We start from the raw sequence: 16,677 nt of genomic DNA, 5'->3' as shown, positions 1-16,677 counted from the left end.
AAAAGCGACAAACCCAGTTAGTCTTTAGTTTCCTAACGGAAATTTAGAACAAATAATAATGCAGTAAGATTGTATATATTAATGAAATTAAAGAGCAGTTACTTTAAGGGTTGCAGAAGGTAAAAGATGCTAACTGCATAATCTGACAGAAATCTATGACCTATTTTATTCTGGCACTTTAAAACAAAATAGCCCAAAACAAATGCCGTATGAAATTTTTCCGCTTCAGGTTTTTTGTGACAACATCGCTTACATCTAGCTTGTGATGGTTTTTGAAAATGAAAAGCTTTTTGAAAAATACTGAATTAGCAAACTATGAATCTAATTATCGTAATCACTCCAGTATATTGCGGACTTATTATATAATAATTAACTTCTGATAATGAAGTATGCAATGAAAATAGGAGCATTATGCTTGGGTGATCACGGTATGTAGCAAAAAGTGAGTTTATAGCTGACGATCATCCCTGATCAGCTAGCAAAAGCACTAACCTGGAGATAGTCATATCCGCAGCCGGCACCAGCCTCTATGTCCATATCAACAAATTCTATCCTGACCTTTAAGCCAATGTCGACTATAATAGTCCATGTAAAATCGGAATTGTGCTGGTAGGCTCTGGGGTAAAGTGGTGAGGCCAGCTGTCCGGTGTTGCCCACCAGGTCTCCTCCAGTCACTGCGAGTAAAAGAAAGAATGATAACTTCAAGACAAGTTATGACTGGCAGTAACAGACAAGTTATGACTGGCAGTAACAGACAAGTAATGACTGGCAGTAACAGACAAGTAATGACTGGCAGTAACAGACAAGTAATGACTGGCAGTAACAGACAAGTTACGACTGGCAGTAACAGACAAGTTACGACTGGCAGTAACAGACAAGTTACGACTGGCAGTAACAGACAAGTTACGACTGGCAGTAACAGACAAGTTACGACTGGCAGTAACAGACAAGTTACGACTGGCAGTAACAGACAAGTTACGACTGGCAGTAACAGACAAGTTACGACTGGCAGTAACAGACAAGTTACGACTGGCAGTAACAGACAAGTTACGACTGGCAGTAACAGACAAGTTACGACTGGCAGTAACAGACAAGTTACGACTGGCAGTAACAGACAAGTTACGAGTGGCAGTAACAGACAAGTTACGACTGGCAGTAACAGACAGGTTATGACTAGCAGTAACAGACAAGTTATGACTGGCAGTAACAGACAAGTTATGACTGGCAGTAACAGACAAGTTATGACTGGCAGTAACATACATGATATGGAAACACACTAGTTTAGGTTTGTCTAACGCCTCCATTCGACTCAACATAAATATTTACTTTATTTACTTATTATTTGTGTATCTACCTCATTTACTTAATGTTCATGCTGTGTAAACATACGAACTTATTAGAATATTAATCCGTAATGACATAATGACACAAATGAAAATGACCAAAGATTTAGTAACAATGACTAACTAGCATTGTTCATACATAACTGATACAAGTGCTACTAGTATTAACTATTACTTCTGCTATGAATATTACTACAAGTACTACTATAACTACTAATAATATTATTTGTGAGACAACAAAATATCATACTAAACAAGTTGAGTTACTCATAGCTAATTTTATTGCCCGTAATAATCTACTACAGTATTATAGACTCTTGAGTGAAAAAGCACACGCGAATATGAGTGCAGCTGGTGAAAAACTGTCAATTCCAATTTTTTACCACATATCGCAACCGAATGTATACAAATTGAATACATTCCAAAACCTGTGAGGATGTTAAAGCCATTGTTAGTTTAATATTTAAAATTTTCAAAAGGTTATTTTACAAATTTAAATAAAAATACAGTACGCCATAATTCATTTTACAGTCCAAAAATCTTTAACTCCTGAATAAGTATTGCGGATCAGCGGACATAGCAATGAAAAACTTTATCTAGGAAAAGATGTTACAGATAAATTAATATATATGTAATGAATGAAGTTGTTTTCATTGTTATTTTACCTTACAGAGAGGCAAATAGAAATGTCAGCTTGTCTATAAAGAAAACAAAAGGTGTGAAGGTTTAGATAGAGACACAGGTACGCAGTATTACTTTGACTGAACAAAGTATTAATTAGCTGAGTTTATTTTTATTATACTTAGTATGTTTATGCTTTACACCTTCACTTCCTCATCAAACACTGGGTTACTTCAAAGGATTTAGAAAGCCACATGTTAACAAATACCTTAGGTGTAGAACCAAACCATGGGTTACTTCAAAGGATTTAGAAAGCCACATGTTAACAACTACCTTAGGTGTAGAATCAAACCTTGTGTTACTTCAAAGGATTTAGAAAGCCACATGTTAACAACTACCTTAGGTGTAGAACCAAACCCTGGGTTACTTCAAAGGATTTAGAAAGCCACATGTTAACAAATACCTTAGGTGTAGAATCAAACCCTAGGTTACTTCAAAGGATTTAGAAAGCCACATGTTAACAAATACCTTAGGTGTAGAATCAAACCCTTTGGTTGAGTATTGCATCAGATGTAAGAAAATGAGAGTGTTTAGGCAATTGTAACAGAAGTCCTATTGTATATTCGGAGCTTTTAATATTCCATAGTTACAAGAACCTAGAACATTTTTGGGTGAATATGATAAGAGGTAATTGAGTCGGCAAAACCTTGTTACTTACGTGTGCTGAATTGGGCTGAAAATCCACCAAAGTTGTTGGCATCATCAGACCTGAACTTAACAGACATATTCCTTGCTATAGTGAGGTTATTGGGGATTGTGCTGCCACAGTATCTGCCCAGAACATTGTTGATGTTAACTCCATCTCTCACCTCAACATAATCCCTTGCGCAGCCAGCCGTGTCCTCCAAGTTGAATGACCTGCAAATGCAAAGTAGCAGTAATGTTGTAAGACAGTTGTAAACCATATGATAAGCAAATTGTTGGTAATGAGAGACAGAACTTTTCGCTTAAACACAAAGTCATTTTACTGGTAAGCTGAGCCCCGCTGATGCCTTTTCTTGTAACTTCTAAAATGTCTGATAATGCTAATCCAACACTATAAAAGACTTACTCAAAGCTAAGCTGAATCAGGTTGCCAGGTGCAGCGTTGAGATACCACACACACTCTGCATTCCTCGGATAGATATCTGGGTAGTTGGGTGTACTGAATGCTCCATGGGTGGCTGTGATATTTCCGCCACAAACTACATCAAACCAAAAGACAATCTATTCATTTTTGAGACAAGCAAAATAGTAGCAAGTTTGCATCAACATTATAAGTAAAATCAGTATTCAATGTTAAACAAGAGTAGATTTAACTTGAATGTTCCCATCTAAAAACCTAACACCTAACTCAACGACTAGTGCCACTGTGAATGACTGTCATCGCCATTGCTTCACGGTAAAACTTATAAAAGAATTCTATGGTTCAACTAGTCTGGTGCTGATGCTATTAAAAAAGGCAAGGTTACTCACATGAGGTTGATTTGCTGTAGGACGCGCTGAATCCCGTGAGCTGTACGGTCGAGTCGGTGGTGAATACGACGGTGAGTGCATAGCTGGTTGATGTAATACTAGGAGGAACTCCTTGACCACAATAGATACCTTGCTGGGGAGCGTCTGCATTGTCTCCTTGTAATACCTGATATCACCAGAGACCATTAACTCGCAACTAATTTTTATAAAAGGACACAGAAAGGACATATATTTATCGAGAGGAAAACTCTGACATAGTATCAGGTAACACTAAGCAACTACCCCAGGCAGAATGTTTCTGAAGTATTTTTGCAAAATACATGAGCTGACAGCAATAGAATAAGGCAAGAAACGATATGAATTTTACTTCATACTTGAAGCACATAAATTATATAATTTTTTGTAGTTCAATACATCATAGCCTTGGCGTTTGAGTGAGCCTACATGTATATTTAATACACAAAGAATAATAGAACTATGAAAAATAGGGTGTCAAAAGTATGTCCTGCAATAAAAAAACAGTTGATTGCGGTTCCAACAGTGTGATGTCGTAATTATTATTTAGCCTTAGGTAGTCGATCCCTTTCACTGCCATTGAGGCTGCGCTTTTCTGTAACAATCGGTGCTGTTAAACTCAGAGAGCGCTAATAATAAACTAGGATTCTAGATAATCAACAATGCTCGGGATCGTGCTAACGCCTGCCCAATACAAACATATGTTCTGGGTTAATTAATTATTCGAAAGCATTCAAAAGCCAAGACTCTGATGTATTGAAATATATGATAATGAAATTATGTAATTTATGTGCTTTAAAACACTTTTCAGTCATAAAGCGTTTCCTGTGGAGAAGGTAACTTCTGTAGAACTACTATCAATGCAAATCTTACTGAGTTGAGAGGCATATCTGAATAACCTGTCTTCTGGCTGATTAACTACGTGCTACCATCGTAGTAATAACAACACTCTACTATCTTTTCTACGCTTACCCTGACAGAGTCGTGTGCACAGAGTCCTAGCGATACATCAGATTCCTCTAAATCCATATGAGAAAACTGAAGGGTAATTCTGTCAACTACAAATTGTCAGGTAATATTTAAAACACTGAAATAATAATTTTATTCAAAGGCTACTCTTGACTGTACTATATTATGAGAGGAGAGAGAGATGAGCAGCTAAGCAGAATACAGTTAAAAATCTGAGCCGACTGGTAAGACATGTCATATATTTAAAAAATTAAAATGGAATTCACTAAAAGGTATCCGCCCTATTATGTTTTCCTGCTTTCGCTATCAATAGGTACTAGAAACTGACTAAATTTTTTCAATGCTGTAATTTTATATAGTATATCCTATCATGCTATATCCTGATGAGATGAAAAGCTACAGCCACTTTTGAAAGGATTGACCACATCCTTAAAACTGACAGTAGCTAAAAGCTAAGTACAAACCATAATTTAAACTATTTATAGGTTTAAGTATAGTTCCACGCTTATAGGTTTAGCTCCATACTCCATGTTGAACACTCTTTATTAGTTTGACTTCAATGATTACCTTTATGATAATTATTTACTTCAGCAACATATAAAGTAATTATATATATAAAATATATATATACTTATATATATATATATAAAATATTCATACATGTACTAGTTAAATGCCAAATATTTATATTGTTTACATAAACAAAATTTAGCGGAGCGTACTGTAAGAAATTCAATTACTGACCAGCTTGTGAACCCATAAGAGTCCATGTGCAGTTAGTGTTGGGTTGATAGTTGTCCGGGTAGTTAGGAGAGCGGATTACTCCAATGGTATTGTCAACAGTTATGCGACCTCCACAGGAAGTGACATAGCTAGCCTTAAAACCACGACCAGCACTTGATGCATCAGAACTCTGCAATAAAAAGTTTCACACTATTTTGTGATTTCATATTTCAAACTATACCTGAAAAAATTTGTTCAACACAACTAATATAAAGTAACTGCAATAACCTGGTACTTAGTATTTCAGATAGTTAGATTAGGCCCTGATTTGACACCAATAACTTTTTATATTACATATTTCCACTTAGTATAATCATGTTAATATAAAGGACATGACTGTTATAGTATTACTATATATACTGCACACATTTACATATATTACACAAATGCACATATTATTACATATACTGCACACAATTCAAAATCAACAACAGTAAAGTGGGATAAGCTGATATCCCAGACTAACTTCAACGAAAAAATTTAGAAGTAGTTTGTCTAAAAATTGTTAACTAACTGATAAACTAGTTACTACTTACCTTAATAGCAGTTTACAAGGTAATCTACAGGTAAATACAAGGTAATCTACAGGTAAATACAAGGTAATCTACAGGTAAATACAAGGTAATCTACAGGTAAATACAAGGTAATCTACAGGTAAATACAAGGTAATCTACAGGTAAATACAAGGTAATCTACAGGTAAATACAAGGTAATCTACAGCAACAACTTCTCTTACTATCAAATCAACAAACTGCTTTATAAATGTTATTATATTATTTTATTATACTTTGCCAAGAAAAAGACTTACAAATCTAACTCTCATAGAGTTACTGGTGCTGGAGAAAGACACATCCGTATGGTTCTGTCCGCAGATTTTATCTAACATTCGTGAGTTTGAGTCTAAACCGTCAAATATCTAAAACAGGAGATGGCTAATAATTAATAAGGGTTGAAGGAATTTGCCCTATACATCAATACAAGTGACCAGATTATCCATTGTAATGATTGTAGGCATCATGAGAGATACAAAGGTGTTTAGTCTATGAGAGAGTAGAGACGAGAGATAAACAATCTATGATGAATGATGGGTCTTTGCTGGAGTTCTAGCCTTGAGAGAGTCTCCTGGGAATGGTAGAAAAACTCCTTTGAACTCACTTGAGACGAGTTGCTAGGTAGATTATTATTTATCCGTCGCTAGCTAACTATGCAGCCATTGATCTACTTCAATATCCTTACGCTAGTGAGAAAATTAACAAAAATGTGTTTTGCTCATTGCATTTGTCAAAAAGTATGAAATACAAATTTTAATGAATTATTATTAAAAAATCGCAATCAATCACAAATTGCTTTATTGAATTAAATAAATCTTTTTCTTTTTGTTTAATGTTTTATCCATTTTTAGTCTTACTGTAAAGCAAAATTAGCAATTTTCAGTCAAATAACATGAATGTTTGAATCAACTCTCTGTACTTATTAAATTGCATAAAAGTCAGCGTTGGTTAGATTGTACAAAATTGATTGCTCTCTCACTCATTAGGTATATTGATTGCTCTCTCACTCATTAGGTATATTGATTGCTCTCTCACTCATTAGGTATATTGATTGCTCTCTCACTCATTAGGTATATTGATTGCTCTCTCACTCATTAGGTATATTGATTGCTCTCTCACTCATTAGGTATATTGATTGCTCTCTCACTCATTAGGTATATTGATTGCTCTCTCACTCATTAGGTATATTGATTGCTCTCTCACTCATTAGGTATATTGATTGCTCTCTCACTCATTAGGTATATTGATTGCTCTCTCACTCATTAGGTATATTGATTGCTCTCTCACTCATTAGGTATACTATTGATTGCTCTCTCACTCATTAGGTATATTGATTGCTCTCTCACTCATTAGGTATACTATTGATTGCTCTCTCACTCATTAGGTATATTGATTGCTCTCTCACTCATTAGGTATACTATTGATTGCTCTCTCACTCATTAGGTATACTATTGATTGCTCTCTCACTCATTAGGTATATTGATTGCTCTCTCACTCATTAGGTATACTATTGATTGCTCTCTCACTCATTAGGTATATTGATTGCTCTCTCACTCATTAGGTATACTATTGATTGCTCTCTCACTCATTAGGTATACTATTGATTGCTCTCTCACTCATTAGGTATACTATTGATTGCTCTCTCACTCATTAGGTATACTATTGATTGCTCTCTCACTCATTAGGTATATTGATTGCTCTCTCACTCATTAGGTATACTATTGATTGCTCTCTCACTCATTAGGTATACTATTGATTGCTCTCTCACTCATTAGGTATATTGATTGCTCTCTCACTCATTAGGTATATTGATTGCTCTCTCACTCATTAGGTATATTGATTGCTCTCTCACTCATTAGGTATATTGATTGCTCTCTCACTCATTAGGTATATTGATTGCTCTCTCACTCATTAGGTATATTGATTGCTCTCTCACTCATTAGGTATATTGATTGCTCTCTCACTCATTAGGTATATTGATTGCTCTCTCACTCATTAGGTATATTGATTGCTCTCTCACTCATTAGGTATATTGATTGCTCTCTCACTCATTAGGTATATTGATTGCTCTCTCACTCATTAGGTATATTGATTGCTCTCTCACTCATTAGGTATATTGATTGCTCTCTCACTCATTAGGTATATTGATTGCTCTCTCACTCATTAGGTATATTGATTGCTCTCTCACTCATTAGGTATATTGATTGCTCTCTCACTCATTACGTATATTGATTGCTCTCTCACTCATTAGGTATATTGATTGCTCTCTCACTCATTAGGTATATTGATTGCTCTCTCACTCATTAGGTATATTGATTGCTCTCTCACTCATTAGGTATATTGATTGCTCTCTCACTCATTAGGTATACTATTGATTGCTCTCTCACTCATTAGGTATATTGATTGCTCTCTCACTCATTAGGTATACTATTGATTGCTCTCTCACTCATTAGGTATATTGATTGCTCTCTCACTCATTAGGTATACTATTGATTGCTCTCTCACTCATTAGGTATACTATTGATTGCTCTCTCACTCATTAGGTATATTGATTGCTCTCTCACTCATTAGGTATACTATTGATTGCTCTCTCACTCATTAGGTATATTGATTGCTCTCTCACTCATTAGGTATACTATTGATTGCTCTCTCACTCATTAGGTATACTATTGATTGCTCTCTCACTCATTAGGTATACTATTGATTGCTCTCTCACTCATTAGGTATACTATTGATTGCTCTCTCACTCATTAGGTATATTGATTGCTCTCTCACTCATTAGGTATACTATTGATTGCTCTCTCACTCATTAGGTATACTATTGATTGCTCTCTCACTCATTAGGTATATTGATTGCTCTCTCACTCATTAGGTATACTATTGATTGCTCTCTCACTCATTAGGTATATTGATTGCTCTCTCACTCATTAGGTATATTGATTGCTCTCTCACTCATTAGGTATATTGATTGCTCTCTCACTCATTAGGTATACTATTGATTGCTCTCTCACTCATTAGGTATATTGATTGCTCTCTCACTCATTAGGTATACTATTTAATATAAAATGGTTAGTAGTTTCTCCTCAGTCAACTAGGTTTTTCTATAGATCTATCGATCAGCAAAATACACGAAGATGCTTAGCCTCGGCATATGTACAGCGAGATTAGGTTGAGTGAGACTGACTCACGCTTACCTAGACGACATTGCCCTTGAAAATGATTAAAAACTTGCTAGTGTGCTTTAAGTATTAGTTTTTTATAATTTTGTATTATGCAAAAGTATATTTTCAAAGTGTTTGCATAGCCATAACTTACTGCTACATAGTCATAGATGCAAGCGCCGTGTGCCTCTATATCAAACTCTTGGAATGAAATTTTAACAGTTTGAAATTCTGCCACAGTGATGTTCCACTCGCAGTTAGTGTTGTGAGGATACTCATTAGGGTGGTTGGGTGACTGGAAGGCTCCACTCGGGCTAGTAAAAACACCTCCGCAACCTACAAAAGTAGATATTGGGCTATCTACAGAATAGTTGTATTTAGTGTTTCAGTACTCAATATCTAGCGACACTGGTGAGCAGACAACAGCTGGCATGTGTTGTTATTAATCTGACAACCAGTTTAGTGTCAAATGATACCATAGTCACCTTATACAACATGTCATCAAAATGCTCATTACACTTGCCTAAAAATATAGTGTGCAGTTTAAACACTTGAATTATTTTCTCTGACATAATAATTACTCTATCAAATGAATTCAATAAAAATATTTCTAGCAAATGACGAACATATTTTAAAAAAAACATATGGCAAGCACGTCCTACACACACTAAACATATGGTGAGCACGTCCTACACACTAAACATATAGCAAGCACGTCCTACACACACTAAACATATGGCAAGCATGTCCTACACACACTAAACATATGGCAAGCATGTCCTACACACACTAAACATATGGCAAGCATGTCCACACACACTAAACATATGGCAAGCATGTCCTACACACACTAAACATATGGCAAGCATGCCCTACACACACTAAACATATGGCAAGCACGTCCTACACACACTAAACATATAGCAAGCACGTCCTACACACACTAAACGTATGGCAAGCATGTCCTACACACACTAAACATATGGCAAGCACGTCCTACACACACTAAACATATGGCAAGCACGTCCTACACACACTAAACATATGGCAAGCACGTTCTACACACACTAAAGATATGCCAAGCACGTCCTACACACACTAAACATATGGCAAGCATGTCTACACACACTAAACATATGGCAAGCATGTGCTAAACACACTAAACATATGGCAAGCATGTCCTACACACTCTAAACATATGGCAAGCATGCCCTACACACTAAACATATGGCAAGCATGTCCTACACACCCTAGATATATGGCAAGCATGTCCTACACACACTAAACATATGGCAAGCATGTCCACACACACTAAACATATGGCAAGCATGTCCTACACACCCTAGACATATGGCAAGCATGTCCACACACACTAAACCATTTGGAAAGTTCTAAAGTCACAGCTTGTAATGATGCATTGACTGGCATGTGAATATTACTGTAAAGAGGCTTTACTCAACCCAACTATTCTGTGCTCTTGCAAACCCTATGCAAGACCAAAATTATTGTAGTTCTCTACAACGTAGAGAGGTGGGTGATTAGTGTTCAAACATCTCAATTGTACCCCTACTGTTAACACCCAACTAGGCAGTGGCGCAAAGTGACAGGAGGAACTGAGAGTTACAAGCAGTGTCAGAATTTTGCGTGACTGACGCAGAGTAATACTTAGGCAGAATTGTACCTCCAGGAATAGCTGAGTAGTTTGCAGTGAACCCGTTGCCAGATGAAGACGCATCTGTTTTAAACTTCACATACATCTGATTACCGGATGATGTCACGATGTAATTCTTGTTCTGATCATGACAGATCTTAGTGAGAGATGGGGAGGTAGCATCTGGGCCTCCACGAACCTTTAGCAGATTGACAAAGTCTATAATTTTTATGATTACCTTTGAATATTTCACACAAACCCAGAGCTCAATGTGTACTTGTGTAAATGCAGATTTGAATTTATTGTAAGAATTGGCAGGAAAAAATGAGTGAATTAACATATATATATATATATATATATATATATATATATATATATATATATATATATATATATATATATATTAATTAATTCACTCATTTTTAATATAATAATATAGTATAATAACATAATATATATTATATTATTCATATATATATTATATATGATATATGTAATATATATGATATATATTATATACATAAATATAATATATCATATATATTATATATATCTATGTATATTGATGATCAGAATGCACTAATGAATATAATACAAATAAACAGATGGGTAAATAAATGGTGGAGTGATGATAAACAGAAGAGCATCAAATTTGTCAAAACTAACTTATGGAAATGAAAAATGCAAAACCTCTTACCTTATGCCAGAGGCAGTGTATATACTTACACATATGTAGTTTAACACTTACCTCTAAATAGTCGTAAGTGCAATTGCTCTGGAACTCTAGGTTGACATCGTTCAGCTGGAGTTTTATCTGATTTCCGACAGGAACAGTGATTCGCCAAACGCACTCACGGTTATGTGGGTATGGATTGGGATAGTTGGGACTAGTAAATGAGCCAGTAGGGGTGTTCAAATCACCACCACAACCTAGACGATAAACCTATGCAATGTAAATTTTTCATACCATTAGTGATAAAGGGCAAAACTTATATTCCAAATGTTTAATCGGAGTCCAAGAAATGTGCATCAAATACAATGTTTCAGATTATCCTAAAATGTTTTCTTCAAATATTTTGTGACTCCTTGTAAGTCCTTATATAGTAAACATTCTTTATAGACCTTCCAGAGAACATATAAAAAATAAGCCCCTGTACCATTAACTTTACAAGGTGAGTATTAAAGGTTTATGCCTTACATAGTAGGCAATCTTTCCATTTAGATTATACGGAAAGCACACAGTTGATATTATCATCCCTCCAATAGTTATAGTCATTGAAACTGGACCCGCGTAAATATAGTCTGCACTCTTTATCCTGTCCAACAACCTTTTCTCATTCATGAATCACAAATAAAATGTTCTTGTAGCTTAAAAGCTTGCAGGTTCTTAAAATTAGCAATGAGGTTAGTAACAGCAATGATATACAGCCCCCCATGGGGGGCTGTATATCATTGGTAACAGGTAAACTACAAATAAAAGCGTTCTGTGTTAACAGCTGGGATAAACATGACTGATTATTATGATGACTGACAACACTGACTGACATGTTAAGGTGTGAGGTTAGACAAATGGCAGCTGCATGTACACGAGTCTAAGGTCTACAATCTAAAGATGTACACGAGTCTAAAATCTGCAATCTAGAGATGATTTGTTAATACTTTTAGACCAATGCAGCCACTCAATTTATTACAAAGAATTTTAAGAATTGTTAAGAATCTTTTTTATGATGTTCAAGTTTTGTCCAACACTCAAAATCAACCAGAAATCTTGCTTTATCATGTGCAACCTTTTAACTTTTAAAACATTTGCAATAAAGAATGCATTTGTCGGTGTTTGCAAGAGCTATAAAGCCTTGAATTTTACTTTAAAGTGAATTCAAAAAATGAATTTTATATTCCAATGTCTAAATAAGAGGGCAACTATATCATTGAATGTTTTACTTTACAAACACAGCATATGTACATGTATTTATAATAACACTATTTTTATTATTCATCATTTCATAATCAGACAGTGAGAGATTAAGTCAATTTGACCTGTAATACAAACTTAGTCGATGTGCAGGTATGCCAAAGGTGAAATTTATACTTGGGGAGACTTCAGTGGATTGCAATTCATTCATTAAACATTACTTTTGCATAACAAGATTTTGAAATAGAGAGGCAATGCGAATGCAATCTGCACTAACACATCATAATTGCTGTGATTTTTACCTATGAGCGGGTGCTAAACGTTTTAAAGTTAAATCCAGTAAATTACTAAAACCCTGTAGACTGATTTCATTCTCAGATAGACTCGATAAGTGAAACATCGACTATGATGGAAACGGCTACTCGTGTACTTGCAGCTATCAACATTAGGATGGCCTTACCCACGTTGGAATCATTCGTGCCTGCTGTGCCTGGCTCCCTCACTTTAACAAATGTATATAAGCTATACTAGAAACAAGAAGACATATCAATAGGTCCTAAGGCTTAACTTATTGTTTGATACTGTATAGGTTGTGTAAAAGAGTGACTTCGCAGGTTGGCTAATGTAATAAACTTCAGTTTAAGAATACTATAATATTATTAATAATAATAGTAGTAATAATAATAGTTCATACAATGAGAGGCAAAGTATTACTAAAATATACAAACAGCTTTCAACTTTAACACTCCAACCAACCACTATTTAATAAATATCAATTTTTTTAAATAAAGGTATCGCTGCTATACATTTTTAGCCAAGATTTTAAAAACATGTTTTTAAATATAAACTGCTCATACAGACGATAGCTAATGACATGTCCTAACAACAAACGCTTGGAAACATGGTGGCACGTGTCATCCGGTACCCTATATTTTAACTATTAACTCTTGATACATACCTATAGTGACATATTCCATCCTAAAGCCATTTTCAGCAAGAGAAGCATCAGACTTGAAGGAGATATAGAGAGAGTTGCTTGTAGAATTGATTGGTGCCGGTAGTTCCGAGCCACAGAGTCGCTGGATGACGTTAGCGTTTGGATTGTTGCCATCTCGAATCTGCAACCACATATTTAGCAAGTATGGAGCAGCAATCTTATACCCACAGTTTCTTTATTTGAATAGAATGGTGCCAATTGAATTATCATTGTAAAACTATTAAACTTGCCGCATTTATAGAATTTCTAATTTGCCTATCAAGTAACAACAGTAAAGTAACATTGTAACAACAGTAAAGTAACATTATAATAAGAGTAAAGTAACATTGTAATAACAGTAAAGTAACATTGTAATAACAGTAAAGTAACATTGTAACAGCAGTAAAGTTACAATGTGACAACGGTAAAGTTACAATGTAACAACAGTAAAGTAACATTGTAACAACAGTAAAGTAACATTGTAACAACAGTAAAATAACATTGTAACAACAGTAAAGTAACATTGTAACAACAGTAAAGTAACATTGTAACAACAGTAAAGTAACATTGTAACAACAGTAAAGTAACATTGTAACAACAGTAAAGTAACATTGTAACAACAGTAAAGTAACATTGTAACAACAGTAAAGTAACATTGTAACAACAGTAAAGTAACATTGTAACAACAGTAAAGTAACATTGTAACAACAGTAAAGTAACATTGTAACAACAGTAAAGTAACATTGTAACAACAGTAAAGTAAGATTGTAAAATGAGCAAAGTTGACTTTAAGTTGACAAGACGTTACATATATGTTCTCTGAAACTGAACTTACAGAAGTTTTCAGAAAACTTCCATTTCAATCAAATTACAGCCTGAGCCTTTGTTAGTTTTACAGCAAAATTTTTTGATTTTCACACTTGATGTTCACAGACTATTATGCTTTTTCATCCTTACATGAAGCCATTGTTAATTGACTTGTGAACTGCACCAAATCATACTGTCTTAGATATATATAGAGATAATTTACCAATAAAAGCAAAACATAAAACAAACATTAGCAATTAGACATCTGAGAAAGGACGGGCTAGTAGTGAGCAGGGAAAGCAGGAATTAATAAGACCAGACCTCGACATAGTCGTACACACAGCTGCTGTGGTCCTCCACTTGAAAGTGTGAGAAAGACATGGTCAGAATGTTACCCGGACCAGTGGTGATTGTCCATGAGCAATTGCGATTGTGTGGGTATGTGTAAGGAAAGTTTGGACTCTCTATCACGCCCCTCCAACCGGTTAGAGTCTGACCTTGACAGTCTAGAGGGAGAGTGAGGTTAGTAGGCGAGAGAGTTAGCAAACCCACTAAGCACTTTACCAAAGCGATAAGGAATAACTATTTTTACGTCTGATGACCTCATAAACATTTTATGAAAATTTTATGTAAAACATATTTTTTATGAATCTCAATTTACCAATAGAATATGTACATGTATTACTGTTTACAAACAACAGAAACTGTCACTGTCAACAAAAGACTGAAGCCAAACTTGTTAGTAGATTTGAGCTGTTTCTGTGAGCGGACAATACAAAAAGAAGCAAGAGCTGCTAGTCTCATGCTGTTATATAATTTACACAAATTTCCCAATATACAGCAGCAAATTATTCAACTTTGTCCTAGCACATTCATAATTTTATTATGAAGAATTCGAAACGACAAAAATTTTTCACAATTTCAATTTTCACGGATCTATCACTGTCCAAATTGCTTTAAAAGTCAGAATAGAATTTGTTGATTTAGATCTTAATCAGCCTGCAATATATTGGCTTTTTTATTAAAAGAAAAAGCAAATGTGGGCTCAAAAACTGAACATACTTAGCCATAAAATGCAGCTGGAACAATAAGCAGATAGGATACAAAGATAGGAGGTTAAAGAAGCCATTGTTCTCGAGCATAGCAGTCTATCACAACACTAAGAAAGCCACTCTTGTTCTACATATATAGCGAGGCCACCCAGGTTGAGAATAGCGAGGAAAATGTTCAAGCATGCGTAATACAAACCTCCAAAAAATCATTACGACAAGCGGATCCAAAAACATCATTCTCGATGGCAAAGTGTGAGAACCGATAGCTTAGGATGTTACCGAGAGGAGCATTGATAACCCATGTGCAGTTACGATTGTGTGGGTAACTGTCTGGGAAATTAGGACTCTCGATAACACCAGAGCTATAGTTCAACACTCGATTTTGGCAATCTATAAAAGGAACATTGAAATCTTCAATGATAAAAATAGAGAGTACTTTTCATTGAAGTTTGATTAAGTACTGGATAACAATAGAATGTTTAAAATTCCATTCCACATCAAACCTGCACTGATTTGCCAAATAAACTGTAATCATTTGGTGGAAAAAATGAAATTTACAACATTGTGAATCCTACTCATTGTGAATTTAGTTAATAGCCATTAATTATATATTAAATTAATCCTCATTTCGCTCTGATTTTAAACATAAAAACCAAACAGCTGTAAAGTTATGCTTTTGAATGATTATGTAGGCTAAGTTCTGAAGACTTCATTTTTAATGGTTTAATATAACAATCTGTACAGACAAGATCAGACTACATACAGTTTTAGCTGCATAGTTCCAGTCATTTACTGTGTATTGACTAAATTAACAATGTTGTCAATGAAATTTTTGGTTCTTCAACAAATGGGTTCAGTTAATTTCGCATTTGCACACCACTGTAGGTTTGATCAATTATCAAGTTGTGTAATCAAATACAAAGGCTAAAATGTTAGATGACAAACCTAAGTATAGTTAGATGTATGTTAGATCTCAATTATACATAGCCGGGACTAGACAGTTCTTTTGTATACTTTGTCATTTGTTAAGTTAACCGGAAAGAGCTAAACGCAGAACAAGAAACAAATAGATTGCTAGACTGAATACTTACCAGCGCTGTAGGCTGCATGGAAACCTTTCCCTCCAAGAGATGAATCGGACCTGAACTTGACAGTCATGGTGTTGCCTTGGGAACGCACTGGCTGTGGTAGTGTGCTGCCACACAGCTTGGCTATCGACTGGCCTGTGTGCAAGCCTTCAATTACCTGCATCAAAGACAGCAGTTGTACTCACCTTCGTTGGTTCATTTCAAGAATTTAAAAACTTACCTAAGCAACAAAA

General features: G+C 35.1%; 1 protein-coding gene across 1 annotated transcript in view; it reads right to left on the bottom strand.

Annotated features, from left to right (window-relative positions):
* LOC137388204 (cubilin-like) overlaps positions 1-16,677 on the bottom strand; it is a 94,144-nt gene that overhangs the window by 33,558 nt on the left and 43,909 nt on the right. The window contains exons 30-43 of the mRNA XM_068074708.1: positions 16,448-16,601; positions 15,553-15,746; positions 13,480-13,639; positions 12,982-13,023; positions 11,358-11,539; positions 10,640-10,808; positions 9,113-9,294; positions 6,055-6,162; positions 5,208-5,376; positions 4,467-4,552; positions 3,480-3,645; positions 3,076-3,208; positions 2,683-2,882; positions 493-674 (exon numbers count right to left, since the gene is read on the bottom strand). Coding sequence (XP_067930809.1) covers positions 493-674; positions 2,683-2,882; positions 3,076-3,208; positions 3,480-3,645; positions 4,467-4,552; positions 5,208-5,376; positions 6,055-6,162; positions 9,113-9,294; positions 10,640-10,808; positions 11,358-11,539; positions 12,982-13,023; positions 13,480-13,639; positions 15,553-15,746; positions 16,448-16,601 — 2,127 coding nt within the window. The remainder of the gene's footprint in view (positions 1-492; positions 675-2,682; positions 2,883-3,075; positions 3,209-3,479; positions 3,646-4,466; positions 4,553-5,207; positions 5,377-6,054; positions 6,163-9,112; positions 9,295-10,639; positions 10,809-11,357; positions 11,540-12,981; positions 13,024-13,479; positions 13,640-15,552; positions 15,747-16,447; positions 16,602-16,677) is intronic.

The sequence above is a fragment of the Watersipora subatra genome, chromosome 2 (genome assembly GCF_963576615.1).
Source record: "Watersipora subatra chromosome 2, tzWatSuba1.1, whole genome shotgun sequence".
Taxonomy (NCBI): Eukaryota; Metazoa; Bryozoa; class Gymnolaemata; order Cheilostomatida; family Watersiporidae; genus Watersipora; species Watersipora subatra.
The sequence above is the reverse complement of the archived record's forward strand: the minus strand, read 5'-3'. Positions and strand labels throughout refer to the sequence as shown.